At 35.7% G+C, this 24,546-nt stretch overlaps 2 protein-coding genes across 2 annotated transcripts; one reads left to right on the top strand and one right to left on the bottom strand.

The window, feature by feature from the left end:
• Window positions 1–312: 312 nt before the first annotated feature.
• Window positions 313–9,397, bottom strand: LOC106166595 (uncharacterized). The gene is made up of 7 exons (XM_013545263.2): window positions 8,945–9,397; window positions 7,392–7,533; window positions 5,507–6,964; window positions 5,121–5,303; window positions 3,997–4,099; window positions 2,445–2,564; window positions 313–1,643 (listed from the first exon to the last, which is right to left on the bottom strand). The coding sequence occupies exons 1-7, from the start codon at window positions 9,350–9,352 to the stop codon at window positions 1,460–1,462; spliced, it is 2,598 nt and encodes an 865-aa protein (XP_013400717.2). The 5' UTR covers window positions 9,353–9,397; the 3' UTR covers window positions 313–1,459.
• Window positions 9,398–15,481: 6,084 nt separating this feature from the next.
• Window positions 15,482–18,926, top strand: LOC106181555 (uncharacterized). The gene has a single exon (XM_013566358.2). It carries the CDS (start codon window positions 16,125–16,127, stop codon window positions 17,544–17,546), a length of 1,422 nt encoding a protein of 473 aa, XP_013421812.2. The 5' UTR covers window positions 15,482–16,124; the 3' UTR covers window positions 17,547–18,926.
• The last annotated feature ends 5,620 nt before the right edge of the window (window positions 18,927–24,546 follow it).

Raw genomic sequence — 24,546 nt, 5'->3', positions numbered from 1 at the left:
CTCTCATCAGTACAGAAACCATGTCCAAGCTATTACAAACTATGATCTCAAACACCTCTTACCAACTTCAGGGGAAAACATTTCAAATAAATTCTTTAAAATTCTGTAGAAAATTGCATCTCCCAGCATGTTATAGTATTTTAAACAATAAATGTTTCAATGCAGTATCTGCTACTGATCCGAAATTAGTCCTTGCCAAAAAAACTTTATATAATAATAATAATAATAATAATATTGATGCTCCATTTTTAACATAGAAGTGAATAAAAACACTGCTTGTCACATATCTCAAACATTTTAAATACACTGCACTTGGACAACATTTATGACATTTTTATTCAGCATAAGCTATATTGCACTTAGAAGGTACCACTGTATGTCAGAATGAGTTGCTATTTGAAATAACAACAATTAATGTTTTTTACTGATATAATTACAAATACATGATAAAAGGAAGCATCTGATGGTTAAATGGCATTATAACAGGGAAGCAATTTTTAAAGCTGTGTTGGCTGAACTTACAAGTTAGTTGCCATCTTTAAATACACTAAGAAAATACAAAAAAAAAAACAATGCTGAATATGTCCTCAGTACTGTCCTGTGGCCTAAATTCTCATTTTTTAAATACAAATTCTTGATAAAGAACCAGGCCTTTTCACTTTTAAGTTCTATGCTACAATAATACAGTTCTTTGCTACAGTAATTAAGGGAGTTACAGGTTTATGTAATTAAAAAATAAATGCATGATACATAACAATAACATTTATGTGAACATGAAATCCTCCATAATTTCACACTGATGTCTGAATGTGTAAGCTTACAAACAATGTCTCATATATACATATATGTAAAATATAGGAACACAGAACATGCTGAATAGTTGTTATTGGATTTCTATTAAAAAGGGTCATTGATAAAAGATTGGTATCTAAAACAATCCCAGAAAAATTAAGCATACATTTCTTCTCAAATAAACATCTCTTAGAACTCTGTTTGTTTTGAATAGTTCCTGGATACAATTCCTGGACATGTTAACTGCTGAAAAGGAGTGCTTATATTTTCTTGGTTTGCTTACCATTAATTGCTATAACTGTTAACAATAATTACCGTTAACACTAACACATAGCAAATGGGTAAATTACTTTCATGTAGAAAAGTAAATATATATAAAGCACTTAATGACTAACGTAAGTACATTTATTTGAGATCTTCACACATAAAAGGGCTACATAAGCAAATCTATCTTGTAATCAGAGGAGTAAAGGGCTCTGTTTACCCTTTAGCCTCTCTTTGGTTGTGGTATCACTTTGGGACCAACTTAAATTGGCAAGAGGCTAAACTCCACTTTACACCAGGAACAACATTATGTCTAAAAATGCTAAATGCTATGTAAAGCAACATGGTTATCTGAAAACATTTAATGAAAAATCTCAGTCTATTCCCAACACACGACCAGAATCTAAAGAACATCCCCAGCCACAGGGTGCAAAAGGCACATATGTTCTGCCCCCTTAATAGTCAGTTTATTCAAGGTGTAGTGGTTGACCATTCCTGGGATGGTCTCATAGGGCTGACTGAACTGACCAAGGACATAACCTCCATCTTTGCGTGTGATCTTCATATGCATGTATCCACACTTACCTCTGAAAAAAAATTTTTGAGAATGGTAAAATATTTTTATCAAAAAAGTGGTTATTGAAGAACATATCTATTTTATAAAAAGTTACAAAACTCGCAAATACAAATGATTTCACACAGATAATGATGCCATCATACAGGAAAATTTATGGTTTGTGTTGTGCATAATCTTAGGGCTCATTCCCAATGAAACTACTGTTCCATGTAGAGTAATAGATTAACACTCCCACCCCTGGCATTGAGTAGAATACAGAAAAGCTGGTGATTTTAACAGTATATTAAGAACAGTAGGAGGTATGATAATCTGATTCATTCAGCAAGTCCCTGCAGAGTTGGATTGGTCTACTTAAAACATTAGTTTTATTGAGAATGGGCCCTTACACCTTATTATGGCAAAAATCATTTTGGTAAAAATTTTAATAATTTTCCCTTTATCAACAAAGTATTGATTTCCCTATTTAAATTTTTTGATAAAAAATCCAATCTAAAAACCAGTTTCAATGTTCTAATTTTTACCTTAAGGAGTTTAACTAACCAGATCCCATGTACATAGTGAGACTAAATTTTTAAAACTTAAAATTAAAATTTTTAAAACTTTAAATTTTTAAAACTTAAAATTTCCAGTAAAATCTAGTAATTTCCCGGAAATTCAAATTTTTTTATTGTATTAACCTCAACACTTGTTGCATGCCTTTAACAACAGCTATCAAAGCAAAAGTTAAAATCACAATTGATAATAATATAAAGGCAACATTGACAGCAGAGAACAAATAAAAGCACCTAGTGATCAAAAGATATTAACAAACCTTAGTGATAAAGAGTAATCTTCTTTATTACTCTCACTCATTCGTACCAAAAAACTTCCCTCTTTGTGTACACGGAGCAAGTTCTCTGCTTCTGTGCGACTAATAGAGCCATGATACCATCTAGTTTGGAAAATAAAACAAGGAAATCAATGACACATTATAATATTTTTAAACAATCTAATTGCACTATTCCTTTTTCTACTTATAAAAAAAGGCACTCTGAATCAACAGTACAAAAAATACCTTTAAAAATTTATTATAATTATTTATCTAATTTGCAAAGCCGGCAAATATACAAATACTTAACAGCGAAAAATCATAGCAATGATATTTACATTAAAAAATAATAAAAAATTGGAACTTATATAAAAATGATTGTGCTGATTTTGGAAATAAACCTTTTTTGCAAAACAAAGTTACTCAGCAAATTTGAAGTAAAATGCAAATATTGCAAAAATGCATCCAAAAAACAAAAAAAAAAATAGTGGAAAAATAAGACCTTTGCCAATTTCTGAAAGGAACCTTTTTCACCAAACAAAGCCAGTGTGTGCATGTAAAAATGTAGAACAATGGAATGTCCATGTTAACAGGCGAAAGAGACTGAACACTAAAGGATTAGATACCGAGTCAAGAATACATCCGTAGACAGACAACAGAATTCTACTAGTATGTTCCTTAATCTCACTTCATGCAGGGGCACAGAGATGGGGGGATTACCATGACACATTGGCTACTGACAGTTTATATTTATATATTTCAACAAGGACAAATGAAATTAGTTATGTGCACTATAATCAATTATCTGAGGTACCTTACAACACATACAAATATTGTAATTCTTAGCACACATACAACACCAGTCCCATTATTTTAGAGCCATACCTTGTATATTCTTTACTCACAACTACTAGTAGGTCTTAGATTAACATACTGTCATTTTAAATATTTTGCCCGACTTCTTGCGGTATCAAAGGAAGGGTTTTCTATTTCAACCCACATGTTATTTAAATATAAATATTTTTCATGAAAAATACACTTGATCTTTAAGTTGAAATGTACTCTCAAATGGAGAGAAAAAAAAACAAGATTCACAAAAACGTGGGCCCCACTTATGTGATAAAGACATCAAGCCCATGTGCAGCCAGACAGAAAACTTCAGTATGGCCAGTAACTGTCATAGCAACTGAACAGGTAACATTTAACTTTGTAATTAAAATGGTTTCTGATTATATTTTGAATATTTCCCCTTGGATCAAAAACATCAATTTCAAAATACATATTGATTAAATGTATATAAAGGTCTATAGACATTAAGATGTACCCATGGAATCTTGTGACACAGTTGTAGTAAGGCCATAAGCCCCCACCCCCACCCCCCTCACTCACACACACACACATTTACAAAACTGTTTACATGCAATACCTTTATTTTACTTACTTTTGACAGACATCCACAGATATCTTTTTTACAGGATGTCTTTAATTTTAGTATTCCAAGTAAGTGAACATAATTTCATTTACTTCAATACAAAAAAAAACAATATATCCTTACCCTTGGTGTACCAAAGGTATGTCTGGATCTATTCTTTCTCCTAATGTTTCAGTACTGTTAGACTTCTGCACATTTGGGTGGACAACAGCAACTTTCCCACTACCTGCAAACAAATCATCAAACTATGAAATATTTCTCAACACTATTTTGGGTTTCTCTAACTCTCTAATCAATCCCACAGAAAATTAGTAAGATGTTTAACAAAAAAGGTCTCCCTGAACCAAGTGTTTTATAATCACACTGTCACACTGGGTCAACTTGAGAAGTATCCCTCAGACTGTAAAACTGTGCTCAATTGTCTTTTTTTTTTTTTTTTTTTTTTTTTGTTCTCACATAGATCTATAGTTTATAAAATAGAACTATACATTGTGTTTAACAACCTTGTCAGAACTTTGGTTTTAGGGACTATTTTATGCACTAACATGCAGTATGGTGAATAATTATATATGGTATGAAGTCACTTATATATCAGTAACTGATTATGTTTCAGGGACAATACTGACTTTCTATTATGTATGTGCAAGAGGAAAGATAGTTGGCAGTGCACATGTAATTCAAATGCCTTCTTTTCAAAATTATCTGCCAAGATCATTCTCTCTTGCTCTGCTCAGATTCATAACGTATTAATGAAAATATTGATGCTGTACATAGCATTTTTAGTATAATTGATTTTAATTTTTTTTTAAATCAAATTCAATCTCAAGTAACAACAAATTATAAATGAAAAAAATTAGAGGAAGAAATGTTGGAAATATATATTGTTTGCTATGTGATTCCCTTGCAACACCAAGTGTTACATGGCATCAGTAGATGTATACATTTGTCACAATTTTAGATAATAAATGGACAGTGGACACATAAATTGTAAATCTTAATGGCTTTTCCCTTCAGCTGCTGAAAATCTAAAATTATTTTAGTATTTTCCATTATGAACTTTTCTCACTATGAAAAACTGTTATTATCATTTTTTTTTAAATACAAAAACAACCGCCATTATGAGCTCGGTAACCAAATGTGTTGCTGTTTTGCTTATCTATTAATTATTGTACTTTTTACACCAAGAATGCAAAACTCATTTAAAATAAAGTCTAAAACATTATAAACTAATACAAAAGATGACCTACCTGCCAACAGCTGTGAAACTGCTGTCCCTTGCTGCTTGGCTTTAATGTCCCAGGGGTCTTCATAATCTTCAGTGGGTCTGGTATCAGCATCTGTCAAATGGTTTTGTTCCAAAGGTTCCACCATATCATCTTTCCTTGGCATTGGACTAGACTCTCTAGAGGCTTTGGGTTTTGGAGGTCGTGCTGAAGTTGGAAGTTAACTTGTTTAGTCAGAAGCTTAAGGTATCAAAAAGTATAAAGATTGTGTAAGAGATTCCATGCAAAAAAAAAGAAATCATGCTAACTGTTTCTCTAAGTCTATGTTCGGAGAGATAGCTTTAAACTTGCAAGCTTCACACACATGCAAACACAATAAAACCCACAAATTCAAAAATCAAATCTTTCACCTGGTTGTGGTGGTGTTCTCCTTCCAGACAATTGTAGTGAGCCAGATGGCTGATTTCCTCCACATTCAGCACTTTTACCCTCATGCACAACATCAACATCTCCCACTGCCTGTCTGTAGGAATCTCGATTTTTTATACTTTGTATGCGTTGTATAGGTAAGTGCTCTCTTGGTGAATTTTCTTGAAATTCCTGGTTCACCTCTTGAGAGTAGTTGTAATCTTCATTTCCTGTGTCTTGGTCAAAGACCTCTGGATCACATGGCACATCCCCTGTGGCCATTTTGTATGACTTGCGATTTTTAACTGAACCCTGTGAATGCTTTTTTCGAGACATTTCATTTGGTTTGCTACTTGCAATATCAGGCTCTTGTTGTGAGAATGTAACTTTACCCTCTTTGTTAGTTTGTTTTTCAAACAAGTCATAAACATGACTTTTTTCTGACACAGCTGCATCTTTCTTGTCCTCCTTAATCTTAAGTTTGCTTTGGAATTCTTTCTGCCTGCTTTCTAAGTCCCAAGGATCTTCATAATTTGGAAGAGATTGCTGAAATTTTAATTGTTTATGATGATTATGAGCATGGGGGATATCATGCTCAGCAGAGGCGGCCCTTGGGAGAGGGTTAGATCTGCCATGCTTGTTTTGTAGCTTGTTCTCAAATATATTTTGCTGGGTTGTGAGATCCCAAGGTTCCTCATAATTCTCAGAAGCACCAGTTGTGACACCTTGACCCCTATGATCAGTGACAGTGATGGGGGCAGGGGAAGGTGGTATGTCAGCACCACTGTCGTATGACATCCCCCTTTGTAACGGCACTTTTCCTGTGTCAGATGCTGAAATCTGACGTGATATTCTGTTCGACTTTTTTGTATAGTCTATATGCTGTAAACTCCCATCTACTGGATCAGGATTAGCTGGCATATTCTCAAACACTAAGCTTTTCTTTTTGTTATATTCCCAAGGTTGTTCATAGTCTGCTGTAGGTCTTGGATCAGCCTCAGCTGTCATTACAAATGGCTGTTCTTTGCTCCCTGACACTCGACTTGATAAAGCCGGATGTGGATGCGGAGCTTCCACGGGGGATGTCCCATTGAAACCAACTTGCACCAAATTTGTTTTAGTCTTGGAAAACTCCCACGGGTCATCATAGTCATTACTGGGTCGGCCATCATCTAGTGGTGGTTTGGTAGCCCTCCTAGCATGACTTAATGTGGTCTTGTCTCGTAGCACTACAGGTTTTACAGGAATAGGCTTGTCTCTGGGAATAACCTGCAATTTCAGTCTGTCATACATTTCTTCTTGTTGATCTGTTGCTACTTTAGCAGGGCTAGCTATCACTGGTTGTGTCTTACTGTATATGTGACTCTCTGATGTTAAATGTTGCCCAAGGGCATCTGTGGGACTGGCAAACTCATAAGGTAGGTCATATTCCTCTTCACTGACATCTCCATCTGGGAAGACTATAACATAAAATAACTGCTTACAAATGAATTATAAGAAAATCTGTTTCAGACAAAATTTCCTTAATGGAAAATTAACAGGGACCTTGGGGTGTGTTCACAATGAAACTATCCTACTACTTAGTTTGAACTAATTCTGCAGGGATCTCACTGAATGCAATCAGATTAACATCTCCTCTTGTTTTTGGACATACTCATATGATCACCAACTTTTTGTATTCTACTCAACAGTTGAAGTAGGCATGGTTATCTGTTAAATTAAATCTGACTGCATTTAGCAAGAGTATCCGCGGAATCAGTACAATAGTTTAAGTGATAATTCACTATCGAGAACACAGTTAAATTTCATTTTGTTTATGTCTTACAAACTATTTATAGAGCAGACAATTTTTATGCTATATCAAAGATCTCTTCCACATATATGTACCTCTGATAGGTCTGTGAGTACCATAAGGTTCTGTGTACAGGTCTGTGTCTAACATTTCTTGTAGTGTATCAGCTTCCTCTGGACCTTCCTCCCCTTCTCTGGTGTCTATTACATCACTATAGGCACCATCCATAGGGGGATCCTGGATTGCAATATAAGTTTCATTCTTAAGCAACAAATAAAATTTACATCAACCTGTATTACATCTTGTTTCTATAGTATATATATGTGAGGGGGGAGGGGTGTAAAAGAAAGGCAGATAAAAAAATAGGTAAAAGAATCTGCCTTTCAATACAGGGGTTTTCCCAGGATTTGGCATACAGAGATGTGAATCTTTAATTTGGTCATTGATTACTGGGAGTCCATCCCAAGCAAGCTCAACCAACCAACCCAAAAATTTTATAAGCCTTTCAGCTGTCTTTGGAAATTCAGGCCATCTTTTGAGGCTAATGGCTGTCCAAATGATGGCTTGATGGCTACCTGGGGAAAGCTCTGTTTCAATACAAAAGCACCCCTCTCTGCTGTCAAATAAGAAGTGGATTACATATATAAAAATATCCACTAAATGAGTAGTGTTTCCTAAATGATGCCCCATCTAAAATGTTAAAAATGAATATATTCAAGCAGCAGCTTAACCATACTTAGCGTTATTCTTAATATGCTTTGAACTCCAATCATACAATTTCACTTATATTTATAAATAAATATATTAATGTCTGACCACCTTGGAACACCTAAAGCAGATGCTGGAAGTTGTTTAAGAGGTGTTTTCACATCTCAAATTTGTGCCAATTTATGATTTAAATGATGTCAAAGTACACTTCTACAATCTCATTTAACTTGCAGGAGTTGGCAAGTATCAAGCGCAAACCTTACCTCTACGTTTAAATTGGCTCTAAGGTGCATTTTTCTGAAATTGGCCATTTTGGTTGAATATTCTTGGTAATACATTTTTGACATCATTTATGCATCTTACTTTCAGTCATAAGAATTAGAACTCTCAGCCAATTTATCACTGCCATCTTCCTCCAGTCTGGCCAGCTCAGCTTTAACTAACACTTAGTATGTTTAATACACCCATCCACAGTAACATTTTGTAGAAATTGGAATAGCATTATTACTACCGAAGCCAAAGAAAATTAGACATATGAAAGTTCTGTCTCAACCCAGTGTTGCATCTGGGTATGGATGTCTTAGAACACCTACCTACACATACTGAGTAAATATGGCATCTTTCACGGCATATATTGAGCAATCGATAAGTGAAAAAAGAGAAATATTCATTTTAATTATTTATACAGGTAATCCTAACTAGATTTCAAGGGATGTTTGTCGTAATCTTGCACCCTTAGGGGAGCAGCATGCTTCAAAATGATGGACAAACGTGTTTGTAGTGCCCAGGCCCAGAGGCAACACTGTAACCCTTTGTGGAATTACCTAGTAGTGGTTGGGATGTTTTTTGAAGAATACCTGTGGGGTAGGAAGAGAAAGAAAGTGGAAGAGGTGAGGGGAGTTATGTGTATGTTCCAAACTAGGAAATCGTATTTACTGACCTGTGCTTGTACTTGTTCTCTGGAATCATCAACACATTTTAGTGACCCCTTAGATCCATAACTGTCTGTGCTCGACAGACTCATACTTGAAGCATTACACAAAGTTTTTTCTGTTGCCGCGATTGCCATAACATTGTCTTTCTGTGCCCTTTTCTTCCCTTGCCTATCTTTGTCTTTTTCCTTTCGTTTTGACTTTGGGGATACAGTATGACCGAATGTTGTCAAAACAGGAGGTGAGTTTTGTAGCGAGCTTTGGTCCGATAGAAAGGTGTCTGAATCCGAGCCTTGATATTCATAGCTAAGCGAAACTGGTGATCCTCTCTGTGGTATAATTATATCAGCCCTTGGTGGAGGATATGTGTTCTTTTTACCTCCACCAAACCCTAAATGTTTCAGTAGTCTCGACATTTTCTCACTTCCGGAAGCACTTCCTATTAAACTATCCCGCAGAAACTGTATTGCTCTTCTCTCATTAAAGGAAAAAGGCTTCAAATGGACACGGCTGTATAATGAGCGAGCCTTTGAAGTTTTCCCCAAAACGACAGTATAATGTGACATATCCATTTATATATATATATATATATATATATATATATATATATATATATATATATATCAGAAACTTTGACGTTGAGATAATATCGAATTTATAACTACTTTGCTAAATTCAGTTCAAATAAAAGCCGAAATGTTGACAGCTAGGAGAAATCACTTGTCATTACGCCTTAGAATGTAGGCCTACTTTTGTGCTTTAGAACAAGTATGCTGGTTCAGTCGCACACTTGATGTCATGATAATGCAAAATAACAAGTAAGTGGTTGAAAATTGAAAAAGGAAAAATTACATAGAGTATACGTGTGCCAGAAACCAAAATACCTAAATTGTCAAAATTACTCCTAATTTTCACTTTTTGAAAAGACCCCCTCCCTCTTTTTAAGTAGGCCTAACCTCTCATTTTAAACACCCCCTAATAACTGTGTCACTTTTCAGTGGAATTATCTGGATTGCCAGAAATTCACCAAAAACAGATCGAATGCAAACGGAATTCTGTCCTAAAAGGTATCCTATCCAAACCAAATTTTCTTCAAGAAAAAATTATCCTACTCATCAATCATTGTTGTAACCATCCTGCATTTGGATAAGATGTAGGCCCTATTATACCGTTTTAATTAAACAATTTTGATTTTAATGACCGCCCTGTCACTTAGCCTGTCATTTATCTACCTGCACTATAGCAAAAAAAAAAAAAAAAAAAATGACATCAGGTAGCCTACTTTTATTGGGAGGGATTTATCGCTTTTATGGCCCGAGTGATAAAAGAGGTAGAAAATATGACTTTCCAGCAAAAAGGCCTACTGCCTCTTTCCCATCCTGTTTATAATAATAAGAATAAGGATAATAAACGCAAAACACGTTTTACTACGATATGCCACCAGGCGCATCACTTTTTATGGTATTTTAGGAGACCTTCAAAAGGCTTCACCATCCCGGTTTTATAACATTTTGTTTATATTTTGTTGTTCTAGTCTGCAGTGATCGGAAATTCAATTTGAAGGCTGACAAAAATTATTTAGGGACACGAAATATTCCACGAAACGGATTGTAATCGCCTCTTGATACTTTTCCCTATGTATAGGCCTACAGTGTCATTTTCACCCTTTGATTCCTTCATGTGCCCAAATCTAATTTATTTATTTATTTATTTATTTATTTATTTGTTTGTTTGTTTTTTGGTCATCGTGGAAGAAATTAATTTCCATCTCCCGCCACGACAATAAGCTAACATGCGTGATGTCGAATTTCGAGGTTCTTTCACTTCACAACCAGTGAAGATTATTCGTTTATGGCAGATTAGTTGCATAATGGCTACCAATTCAAGTCTCGTGTTAAGACTAGGTTTTATTCCACAGCCTTTCATCATTTTTTCAAGCTGATACGTGAAATATATAATCCATCTATGGAAGGTCTTACCACAAATGTGTCAGAATAAACACAACTATATATTAACGGAAAAATTACATGAACCAACGGGAACAGGCTAAACACGTTTTAAAAAAGCCCATAACTCACCGAATTTATAATTATTATTTTACATTCAAATCAAATCAAAACGATAGAATGAAATAAAATGCACATTGTATTGGAGAAGACCTTTACTTTGCATTGATAACAAAAATAATCAATACAAAGGTAATAAAGATGAAGGAGGCATAGTGTATCGTGTCCACGAGGGAAGAGGCTGTCACAGTTACGTGTTCTAATAATTATGTTATCTATTCAAATCAACGCTGCATATAAATATTTGAAAATACTTAGAAGCAAATATGAAAGCATTAATAACGCTAGATCTCACATTGATTGAAAAGGAAATGAGAAGCTGCGGCAATGTTGCTGTCGTGTTATCACGCATTTCGTTCTAATGTAAAAGCATGGGCGTTTCTTCAGCGTAGGGCACGGATATGAGAGGGTTTTCATATACTGAACACAAAATGAAAATTTCAAACGTCAGGAACAACCAGAATAAAAATATGATTTAGTCATTAGCGAATTCATTATACTAAGACGTAGTGCATGTATGTAGACATATTGAACAGACAGTTCTTTGGTGACTGACAACTGTGACGCTAATCGTCTTTTAAAAAGTGTTAACGCTGGCTTAAGAAGTAGACGGCACCCTAATCCGTGGCATGAGTGTTTTATTTCATATATGATTAGTATACGTTAGCATACAAATGTAGTTCCGTTCGAAAGCATACATTATATCCTTATTAGTGTGAAGTATACTTTTGAACAGAACCATGTGCCGCTTCTGAGAATTATTTGTAAAGCTAACACTATTTTCCCACAAATCGCTTCGCTTGAAAATAAAAGAAAAGTCATCTGTCAAATCATGATCACTTTCATAACATGAGGTTGACCTGTAGATTTGTTTTGATTGTCAATCCCCTTAACCCCTTTTCTCTGAAACATGGAGTCCATGGCAATTTCTGTTTTAATGTTTTACGCCTTTTAGATGTTGGTGGAATGCGTATTTGCGTACACAGTAGTTATGTAAACCTAAATTCATTCAAACTAAGAAAAGATGACAAGAAATGACGAACGCAAGTCTTGATATACTAGCTAAGTCACGTTTGTGTTGCTTACCGCTGGTAGTTTGCTTGTGGCTCAAGTTCAATAAAAGAAGCTCAATAAACTATGCCCGTGACATCATAGGCGACTGGCTCCAAAATTACAAAAATGAGAAGTATTATAAAATTTACAGGTATACCAGCCATTTTGCCGTACAAAAGTGTACTAAATACTATTTGAGATTTTATCATATGGTAAAGAATAGTATAATAATACTAAAATTATATATCAGATTTTTAATTTCGTTTTCTCCGTATGCTTTAAATATGCCACCTGCGGCCATTGTGAGCCTATACGTGCGTTAGCTTAACTTTCGATGTTTTTATAGCTAATGTCTATATGTTTACATATTCAAATTATATTATGGTAATCAATAACAAAACTGGTTTAACAAAAGAAAAAAAACTATGGCTTAACATTTGTGTACATTTAATACAGCGTTTGGTGATTATTGTTAGTGTTGCAGAACGTTAATAGTTCGTCAACTTGAACAACTTGTTTAACCAAAATTTTTCATGCGTCTTTGTTTATTCCACAGCTGTCACATGCACTTATTACAATGGCTCTTGACGATAGGTGTGATATTCCGAGTTGATTATTATCAATAATGTTTTCAGAAATTTTTACATACTATGAAGGATAATTGCCAGGTGAAGGGTCTGTGGTCGTAACAGTTTCGTACACGAATTACAACTCGGAGAGTCCTTAACATCACAGTTTGGTCATAGCGAGGGCCGGCTGTTTCCCTGTCAATCTGTCAGTGCTTTCCTAAATCGCAAATCCGTAATTGTTGAACACGGGAGGTGGTCAGTGTGACAGCTCCTGGTTTGCTTGATGTTTGTAAATTATTTACGTTTCTCATATTACCTGTTCAAGGGACTTCCCGCCACTTCAGCGTGATGTAGTGAAAGTTTGCAGCGGTTTAATTCACATTAATCGCATTACCCACGCAAGAAGCGCAGACTGGCATAGCGAATGCTACGATTCACCAGCGGGAAAGGCGACATCTAAAATATAACTGAGCCAAGACATAATTTCACGAATTTAGGACTTGAATTACGGAGAATGTGATAATGTACGAGAGAGAGATAGGTCACATGCGGTTGTTGAAAACAACCAAAAAAAGCCATATTTTATCTGTAGAAAATGCGTGTATTTATTTCTTTATCGATCAAGGGGCGATTCTTTTTGCATGCTATTAATGAAAACTTCAGCTGAAAATGGGTTTGCAGAGTTTCTCTGTCTTGGACATGGCACACGCACGCTTTAGGTCACCCGAGATCTAATGATTGTCATTCATGCAAGCTATCTCAGGTGATTGGTGCTCCTCCGAGGCTCTCTGGTTACTTTGTACAGAGTATAATACACAGAAATTAGTGCCTTTGAGATGGATAGTAGATCTATTCTTTTCTCGTGCTCTTTTGTATATCAAGATTTATCCAAATCAAAGGCAAATAACGATTATAATTAGCCCCTTGACGTTCGGTGCAATATTGCTCCTGTCTCCAGAGGAATAATCCAAGGACAGATTTGTGTAGCTTACCTTCGCTTTTGCAAATAGGTCGATACTTTAATTTTTCTCCGAAGCGATTCCACAGAATAACGCTTCAGGCACATACTTTCTAGAAGACACATTGTACCCAAATTGTCACAAGAAAAATAGATTTCACCGTTCTTTTTGAAGACATTTTTTCAGTAAATAAACACAGCCCAATGGATCTGCGTCCGCGTGTCCGTATATAATATATAAGAGAAAGATAATACCTTTTATTTGGACAAGCTGTAACTGACAGATTTCTTGTACAATCATTTTCATATATGAACATATTTATTTTCACATCCTTTTACAGAATCACCTCAAGAAAAAATAGAATAATAAGTACAGGTGTGAGTTTATAGAACGAAACTTTTTATTCCCATGTACAAAACCATGATCTTAGGAATTATTCATTCCTCCATTTTTTCATTATTGGTTTCTATTCATCCAAAAGTGATATCCGTTTAAATTGAATCCCCCTTTACAGAAAAGGCAAAAGATGAAGCTCCCAAATTTGTATCAGTTCCTGTACAATTGTCTCAGAGGTGCACAAAGATCTGTACTTAAAGCGAGATCACATTTAGCCAATGGTTTATAGCGCACATGTACATGTAGGACCGATCATTTGTCTTATTTTTATTTCGGATCATGGTTAAAGAATTACACTATCTTGCGGAAAAGATTTTTATCTCTTGTAAATTTACATATATATCAATGTATCTCTTGTAAATTTACAAATGTTCATATCATCTCTTGTAAATTTACATATATATTCTAAGGCTTTGTTCCTGAAGAAGAAAATTTCTAATAGATTATGACCATGTTTTACAGTTGGAAATCTGTTTCTTCGTTCCTTTTAACCCCCCCCCCCCCCCCCCCCCCAAATTCACCTTTGTTCATATCATGTTACAGCAAGAAAGTTGCTGACCTTGGGGATTGATGTTTGGTTTTTCAGATCTGTCAAGATCTTAAGTAATTTTCAGTTCAAAATTTTGCTGTTACCTTATACTTTTCTGTCCCTTATTGACTCTGACAAAATTTCCTTGGTGCGTTTTTAGACGCAAAAAAGTCCATGCAATCTACATATGCAAGCCAATGAAAAGGAGGCCTGCTACATGTACCAATCAATTGGTTTTAGTTGAGTGCTTACAATCACAGATAATTAGGTTTTAAAATTAATATAACTACTTGATATTAAAGTTTTGAAAATTAACTGTTTGAAATTAAGACATTTCTAACCTCTGTGGTATCATTTCAATATTTAATTTAACATTTGCTTTCACAGAATAAACATCTCAAATTGTCACCAAGCCTAGACCAAACTAATGCACAGGCTGTGAAGAGATTTTATCGCCTCCGTTCTTATGAGACAAATAAGTAAAGCACGGAATTTAGCTCTTCAATTATTCAATATGACATATTGGTTTGAAAATTAAATGTGACCGGTTGTCTTGAAAACGACCAAAACCTAATGCAGCAGGACCATATATTTATAACACACATACATTGCACTCTCCCCCACAAACATTCTCTCTGCCTCTCTCTCTATCGCTCTCTCTCTCTCTCTCTCTCTCTCTCTTTCCCTCTCTCTGTGTCCCTCTCTCTGTATCACACACACACACACACACACACACACACACACACACACACTACAGTATATACCCGGTGTATTAGTGTGTTGACATACGCAATTATAACATTCACAATACGCATCTGTCATAAATCCAAAATAATGATAATAATGATCGGTATAATCCCAAATTCTAATTGCCCACAAAAGCGTCAGTCTCCACAGTTGACTCACATGAAAGAAAAGTCATGGGGAGACAGGCTGTGAGAGGGAGCGACACTCGAACGGAGACAGTCTCCCTAAATCCAACGAGTGTCTCTACAACTTAGATAATGTGTTGGCAGCTCTGTTTTCGAAACGTCAATCAAAACATTGAGGTGTAATTTTCGGTATGATTCGTACAATTTCCCTATTGTGGATTTTCTTGAACACCTGCTGCTTTAGCGCCCCTTATTATTTATAAACAGCCTCAAACAAATAGCGGTGAATATTCGCTTGGACAATATGCCTCAAGCTGAGCTAATTGCGTATGGCGGATAATCGCACAGAAAGCAACCAATCGGAACAGAGATCGAAGCTGAGATCGTTGGATACTCTTCGTGCAATCATACTTACAGGAAAGTAAACCTGTATATAAACTGCTAGTAGATGACACGCCGAATCAAACGGCAAGGAAACCTTTCTATGACTGTAACATCAACACTTTTCATCAATGAAACAAGAAAGTCAAATGAATTGACCATCTACGGGTAACTTTGTGTTAAGTAAGCAGCAAAGGGATCTTCAGTGGCAGCAGACGTGATCACAAACTCGGCATCCAAGGGGTAACTACGTCCAGACATTTGTGACAGTCTATTAACTTTACATCATTACATCATTTTTGTAATTCAAGTAACTTAAAACTTTAGTTTTTGAGAAAAAAAAAACTTATTTTTCGGATAAAAATGCAGCCTTCGAGTGGGCCCCAGATGCCATTTGTACCAACCACAGCGTCGCCAGCAACGCTTATTCCTTTTTCGGGGTTAAAAGTTCCGAACCCGACGTACCCTGCTCTCTCGGCTTCTGGGTCTGGACTGTCTGCAGTCGCTGCCGCGGTGATGACCCATCCCAGTCTACTGACGGCCGAATTTCACCACCGGGCTCATTTGTATGACCTCTCCCGGCTACAGTATGGTTTTCACGGGTACCACCCTCATGCATTTTCACCCTACCATCCCGCCGCTGGGTCCCCAGGGTTTTCCCATGCTTTCTTGTACGGCAGAACGACGGCGGATCCGCGTACCAGATTTCTCCACGAGGAACCGAAACCCAGTCATAGCTATATTGGTCTTATCGCCATGGCAATTCTCAGTGTTAAAGAGAAAAAACTTGTGTTAAGTGACATCTACCAGTGGATTTTGGACAATTATGCATATTTCCGCACTCGAGGACCAGGCTGGAGAAACAGTATAAGGCACAATTTATCCCTAAATGATTGCTTCATAAAAGCTGGGCGTAGTGCAAATGGCAAGGGCCACTATTGGGGCATACACCCTGCAAACATCGAAGATTTCAAGAAAGGGGACTTTCGCAGGCGCAAAGCACAGCGAAAAGTTCGCAAACACATGGGTCTCTCCGTGCCTGAAGATGAAGATAGCCCAAGCCCATCGCCAACGGCTCCCCCCTCTGACTGGCAGAGAAGAATGTTTGCCGATTCTCCTTGCCCAAGTTCAGACGCAGACGACAAAGATGCTGTGCAAGATAAAACAATCGCTGCACCTTCATCCACAGTGGCAGAAGAAGAGGAGTTGATAACGGTGCTCCCCATTTCCTCAGCGAGCAGAAAACGCATGTTTGATGTAGAAAGTCTGTTGGCACCGGACGATGATAGCAAGTGCAACAAAACTAAACGACAACGCGTGGAGGAAGATTTCGCAAGTACAAGTGAAACGAAGCTCACAGAAGATGATAATGCTGATCCAGAAGAGAGAAAAGTGAATGACAACAAGGAAAGTCGTGAAATAAAAACTGAAGTAAACACATGTAGCAGAGAATCTCCCCCAGTAGCCAGACAATTAATATCTGGTGGCTACCGCCATCACACTGGGGAGTTAGTTTCGTTTTCTGGAACGGGCTTCATGTGGCCTCGTCTGAGCCCTCACACCGCTACCCTCCACGGCGCCTTTCCACAAACAAGCAGCGCAACGGTGACTTCATGGTCTACCTTGGCTTCACACAGCCAAATATCTCCTCGCTTCCTTCGACCCACCACGTCCGTCTCGCCGCGTGAGAATAAAGACGTTGACTCGTTCAGGTGGCAAGAATCGCTAGCTAAAATAATGGCCAAATCCTACGACAAAAAGTTGAGCAATCCTGACAGTGAGTAACTACAATATTTATATTATACAAGTTGATATCCACATGCCAAACTGTACATATATTTGTTATATTGTAGTATAGATAAGTGTTTACAATATGTTGTCATTAGTTTATCCAAAACCTGAAGTCGCATATTATATGGTTATACTGTTATTATAAAAAGGATAGATATTGCCACGCATTATTGAATTGATAATATTTAATGAGACTTTAGTTATAAGAACGAGACACAATATTTTTTTATTTCAAACGTGCAATTTAAATCATATTTATATTTTATCATTTTGTCAGTCTATTGTTACAAAGCGATTAGTATTTGAGGATTAAAGGATTCCTTTTCACTGAAAAATGTCAGAAACAACGGTTTTGTTACCAAAATGACATTATCTTTTTGTACTCCTCAGTACAAGTTAGGTGCCACATCGATATCGCACCTCCCTAAACATATCGATTTCAAAAAGGAGAAGTTTTTTATCATGATTAGGATACGCTGCGGTTGCACATGCGGTTGCATTTTGCAGTTTTTCAGTTCTTGAGATAATCGTTATTATTGATAAATGTATTTAATGATACAAAAATATTGTATATGTTTACAGCTTTTTCACACAATATGTATGTGGCGCCTTTAAATGTTCCGTAACACTTAGTATTGATCAAAAAATTAATGCTGTGCGTTAAAATATTGTTTCCATCGTCAGTGTGCAATAATCTTTTATGTTGTTACTTTTTTTTTCAATTGAAATATTAAAAAGCATTAAATGTAGCTGCGTTAATGTTCCAATTTTTATGTTGTTATTTATTTTCAAATGGATAATTGAAATGTATAAAATGTAGCCACATTAAGGTTTCAATTTTCAGTATATTTTCATAAATGTTAAGAAAGATTTCTGGCAAATCTTTGCATATTTAAAGCGAAGGAACATAATCAATTTTATTACTTTAACAAAATTGATATTCATGTATCACAGTGTTTTGATAGCACTAGCGAGATTGAAAAAAAAAGCACGTTATATATGTATATCATGAGCAGTTTCCGCCTAAAGCTGCATGCAGGCAGCACAGTTTATAATCTGACCCAAATGTTTAGGTCACGCGCATGTAAAATAAACATAATCACAAAGACGGGGAGTAACCCCTTTCAACTTCCTGTAGACCGCGTTTGACACTTACCTAACCTTATTACTTGTACTATTTTATAATACAAGTAATTCTAGGAACTTTTGTAAGGTGGAAGAACTTTTTACTTTACATGGGGCATTTTAAATTAAGTTTGTACATGAAAAATGTTCATGTGTGAAATATGTTCCCATTCTTCATATTCAAGAATTGCAGTTAGTTAAATATTGCAAGAAAAATAATGGAAATAAATAAACAGGCGAATAAATCGATGCGACTCCACTTGTCATTATAAATTGAAAATAAATGCCAACATAAGGGTGATATAATTGAACACTGAACGCAGAACCAACCTAGTTTATTTTATTTTGATGTTCCTGACAAAGCAAAAAAAAAAAAAAAAAAATCAGTAAAAAACGTTTGCATTGTTTTAAATCACTTTTTGTTCTAATACACTATATACAGTGTATACATGTATTGTAGTCGCATGGGAGTGAGACAGAACTCACTACATGTAACTCGAGAGTTCGGATCCGGCTCGCGACCAATAAACGCCGTGTGCCATAATAGGTAAGTCACTTCAAAACCAATGCCTCTATCCACCCAGGTGAAGAAATGGTTATTATCAACCTAAAGTGTTGAGGGTAATGAGCCTGAAGCTACACAAACCATGAGCACAAATCTTTAGTAAGTTGACTTCTCAGTGGACTTAAACTTTACAATATACTGTATTATACTGTATACATATATAATGATATCTTATGTAGTTATAATTTGTCAGAGTTCATAGATAATATTAGTAACAGTTGTGATTCAAATTCGATATTTGCCAGCGCGAAAGAATTTTGTCAGTGCCTCCCTTTTTTAATTGAACTATTAAATTAACATTACATTCTTGAAAATTAAATGCAACTCACTTATTTGCCTGAATGGAAGACAACATTGAATATACCTTAATTTTATGCCAATTAAAATAGCGGGTCGCAAAAAATGTGAAATTCAGGGTAGTTTTAATGTTCTATGTATTCACTACTTAAGTGGCCAGTGTGCCCTTATTAATCGAGATAAAACTAAGGAAAAGTAGAGCTAGACAAGATTTCTTAAACATTTAATATAAAACACTTATTATAAAATTATGCTAAACAATAGGAATAAATATATGAATATGTACAGTATAACACGAATCTTACAAATAGGTAAAAAGAAAAGTGAAAGTTGTAAAGAAACAGAAGACGGATTAACAAAAACAAGTTTAAGCATAATCTAAATAGAACTTATAAAAATAGGACAGTAAACATATGCAGCCTGAAATATGCAAGGGGCACTTAAGGTAAACGATCCGCTTTACCAAACAAACAGAGAAAACTTAGAAACCGTAACAAACAGTGGAAACTTACAGGGAATTTCTTCTTGGAATTCAGGCTTAACTAATGAACTCAGTAACTCAATAGAATCATTATCAACAAACTAATTTTCAACACTGTGCACAACTATCTAATTTCAACAATTTTAATTTACACTATACAGTATGCACAATACAAAATGCCGTAAAAAGAATTTGAGAAGAGGACTAAATTACGTTTTGAATGTGGACTTTAACAAAAACAGAAGAGGAATAAGGATGGGTTGAGAAATAAGGCGATGATTTTCAAATGTATTGGTGTGAATTATTTGAAGAACCAGAAAAACAATGGATTACGCTTTGACACGCAAGTCCATAGGTGAGAGAGAGAGAGAGATATGCTATGTACAAAACAATATACACAGTCTATTATAAGTCAGTGTGTACCAGTGAAAAAACAGTTACACTTGAAAGATTTGTTAAATTAGAACTATTACTTCCGTCCCGTATGTATATGAAATGCCCAGAAATAATATGAATTCACAGAATGCATCAAATATGTCTCATTTATTCCATGTGTGTGTGTGTGTGTGTGTGAGAGAGAGAGAGAGAGAGAGAGAGAGAATGGATGTTGAAAAATTAAAACTAAATTTTATTTTGGTCCCTGTAATACTCACCCCCGCCATCATAATTTGTAAGTTTTAGGACTGGGTTTATCAGAACTTATTATCTGTTTAACGGCCATAACTGTCTATAGGAAAACTATTAAGATCTAACGTTTGCCATGACTATTATATAAAGAAAATATAAGAAAAAAAGATATACACTATGTTGGTCTTAAAGCACCGTTGCCTACGCATGTCTCGATCTTTCTTGGTGATATCGCAATAAATAATGAAATCTTTCCCTTTCAAAAAACGCTGCTATTCTGAAAGCCTAATAATAGGTAAATTAATTTAAAGTATTGACAAATGAAAACTGATTATTAGCTTATCGCGTTGCTCGTTAAATAATGCATAAGAATGGCTAATTTCATTGGCTCTATTGTCACTTCGAATTTCTCAGCTTGTAAGTTTTCTTCAATTACCTGTGACGATTGATCTTGCGAGGCGAGACACGGCGCTTTACTATCAGATTCACCACAATCTCGACTAAGTTTGAGATACGTGTGGCCACAGATAGAACTCCCCTCAACTTCTATTTGTCTTTTTCTTAGTTCCCTAAGGGAATGGAACATGTTGTCTTCAAGCAGGTCTCTCCTGCTGCAACATAGTATCTTCCATCGTACAGCACATCTTCCTTTTGCAGATTTTTCTTGTTATTTATTTATTATTTTTATTATTTGCCCTCTCTAGTATGTTGACATGCATTCTTTGTATTTCGAGCAAGCTGGCAAATATGTAAAATCATTTTATGTTCATACTGGCATCTTGACATTGTATTTGAATGGAGGGAAAGTCAAGCAAACAGACATCAGACCAACAGAGAGAGCACACAACGTGACCATATGCAGACGTCGAAACGAACATAGTGGATAGCTGTGCAACTCAAATAACTACTAACAATTGTTAGTGTGGTTGCAAATTTCAAAGAGTGTCATTTCTGTGAATTAACTGTTATGTTAATGTTAAATTAAATTAAATGTTTTATTTGTGTGCGTGTGTGTGTGATGTCCTAAAGAAAAAGCATTTTATGAACAGAGATGTGTAAGTAAAAAAGCAACAGGCCTAAATTATTCTTTAAATGATGAAAATGCCATGCGTTTACTGACAAAACCCCGTGTACATTTTACACTAGCTATTTCCACAATTTATATGTACTCAGTACTTGTTCAGCTTGTTTGATTAACTGCCTTCTTTGACCAATCTGTATCTCACTATCATGTTTAATTCTTTGTGCAATTCACATTGAACTAAACATCAATGCAAACATTTCAAACGCCAGCCTGTTTACGCTCTCTTTCCTCACACTTAGGCAGTCATTGGCCAGGGAAGTAATAAATACCTTCCAGATAAACATCATACTCGGTGCATTTTTCCGCAAGCCATATTCTTATGATTCTAAGAATCCTTGAATTCACACGTCACCCGATACAGGGAAAAAGACCGACGTCTGGGAAAACTTGTCAAATGTACCTACCCATTTAAGGTAGAATGTCACAGTAAGTCTTTTCAATATTAGTCTTCATTTCATCCCTTAATGATTTTGTTTTCAAATTTCCGTCTTCATTTTTGAGTAATACGACCAGCATTATAGCTAATAGTACCATTAAAGATCATTAGATGTCTTTAAGCAACTGTGATATGTCAAACGATTTCTTTGGAGAGTTTACATTTTCCTCCCCAGACCGACTTTCCTTTGATTGACCCATTCATCATACTTCTGTAATTTGTCTTCCGATTTTTGATTAACGCCCTTCTTCGCCATCATGTTGGGTCTCTAGGGCCGCGGAAAATCTTTTAGGGAGTCTAATTGGTCGTAAAGTACGCCAGTAATTGGTTTTAAATATTATTAAAATAACTAATTACAGGGGAAAGACAAATAACTCGAAATGGCAAATCTATGAGGAGTTATGATGACTCTTGGTCTTCTAATGGTGCAGCGGCATGGGGTTTCGTTAGTAATTCAATTTCCGTACTTGAAAGACATGTAGCAAAATCTATGTACTAGGCGCTGCTGTGCGACGCCTTTGTGTGTTTCTTCTAAAAGAACACTTAAGTTTTTGGAAAATCGAAAAATCACGGTGTTAATGGGGTGTTATAAGCTTTAACGCCAGAGACTCGTGTTGGGGAAGCCAGTCAGCGAATCTTTACAAGCACAGGGGGCGTATACCATTCATTCGCAATATGCCATTTAACCTAAATTAAATTTTAATTCATAAAAGAAATATTTTAGACTTAAAAATCACAAAATTATTTTTTTCTTTCGTCAGATGTGTGGAAATATGTCTTAAGTTAAAATACCAAATTTGAATGCACTCTTACTGTTTAAGACCCCCCCCCCCCTTAACTGGTCATTGGACAAGTGTCGTTGTGAGGAGAAATTCTCCAAATACAACTAATCTAATCTTGTACCAAGACTTGGGACATAAGATTTAAAGGAATAAGCTGTTGAAAAACGCGCCCCCCCCCCCTTTACAAACTTTGAGTGTTACAAACTTGGATAAAGAGTTGCACTGTCGCTGCATTACACTGCAGGAGACCAGTTCACCTTTCCCTTAATTGTTCTAATGCGTTCTCAATTGTTAGAAATCACTCTGTCAATCAGCCATTAATCTTGTAGAAAGGTTTATGAAAGTAATGAAAGCACATGCAAAACGGGAAAATGGGAAAATGGAAAACTATCAAGTCTCATTAAAGAAATGTCAGAGTTAATGAATCGGGTAAATTTTATTTCTGTGCGCATATGTCCCCAACGTGGCAGAAAATGCGATGGTTTTGATACAACTCTTGATCACTCACACGAATACAGACGCATATACTTTGACCGACGAGGCTCAGTGGTTTTGGCAAAAAAATAAGATACAAAACGTTGTGTGTTTGTGTGTGTGTGTGTGTGTGTGTGTGATAATAGTTAACTATAATAGGCAAACTACATGGGCACTCGCTAGTTTGTAGAAAAATGTTTCAGAGAAAGACACGGAGAGCTGCTGACTGCCACAAAGTTACCCGTATATTCCAATAAAATCTAAACAAGTACATATATACTTCTTACATTTATTGTAGATTAGCATATGTCAAGGTTGTAATGCATGTATATTATTAAGCTATAACCTTTGTAAAATGTGCTAGAACCAATGAACACTATCATAAGTACATTGCTGAAAAAAATACATGTAACAGTGACAGTTGTACTGTACAATGTCTTTATTATAAGAGGTGCGCGCTATTTGTGTAAAATGTTTTTACAAACAAAAGAAATGAACGAGGTATGAGTTGAACGAGACAAGTTACCGTTCATTTTAATTGAGTCCAAAAATACAAAAATACATATAGAATAGCTAGGCATAACTGATAAATCACAACAAAAGCTTCACGAAGCTTCCAAAAGCATTCCACAAGACTTGAAACTGATTATCACGTGCTTTTCTTACATAATTAATCTTCATCTAAAGTTTTCTATGAATTTTTTAATAGTCCTTAATCGTATCTGTTAAGAATATCATTTGGTTTGCAAATACGCGTTAGATAATGTCAATCTTTGTACTTATTTATACATCCATACCAAAACGAAAAATTGCAACCTCACGGATCTGAGGTAGCAATGTGCGCCAAATCGGAATGTGCACAAAATCGGAATTAGATAACAGATTTATACATTAAGCCAGTCGTTACTAAATCACATCATCTCTTCTGCTCGACTGGGCACAACCTTAAGACGGGTCGAGAGAAAACCCGTCAGTTGCATTTCCATATCCCTTCCAGGCGCCTGATTACGTTTCAAATGTATAGACGCTTTTCGAAACGTTTCCTTCACAACCTTTAAATACATCAATTAAGACTAAACTCTGTTGGAAAACAGAGTAGCGTGCGAGAAACCACATTGAAGAT

Source organism: Lingula anatina, chromosome 1 (assembly GCF_051362555.1).
Source record: "Lingula anatina isolate TDL-2025a chromosome 1, LinAna3.0, whole genome shotgun sequence".
NCBI lineage: Eukaryota > Metazoa > Brachiopoda > Lingulata > Lingulida > Lingulidae > Lingula > Lingula anatina.
This window is presented reverse-complemented; position numbering and strand designations above follow the sequence as displayed.

What these genes read in the sequence shown, in the direction of transcription:
- LOC106181555 (XM_013566358.2), top strand. Translation starts at nt 16,125, where the DNA reads ATGCAGCCTTCGAGTGGGCCCCAGATGCCATTTGTACCAACCACAGCG.
- LOC106166595 (XM_013545263.2), bottom strand. Translation starts at nt 9,352, where the DNA reads ATGTCGAGACTACTGAAACATTTAGGGTTTGGTGGAGGTAAAAAGAAC. An exon ending in GAGAACAAGTACAAGCACAG is followed by an intron (nt 7,534 to 8,944) that starts GTCAGTAAATAC and finishes ATTGCAATCCAG; the next exon opens with GATCCCCCTATGGATGGTGC. An exon ending in TACTCACAGACCTATCAGAG is followed by an intron (nt 6,965 to 7,391) that starts GTACATATATGT and finishes TTTATGTTATAG; the next exon opens with TCTTCCCAGATGGAGATGTC.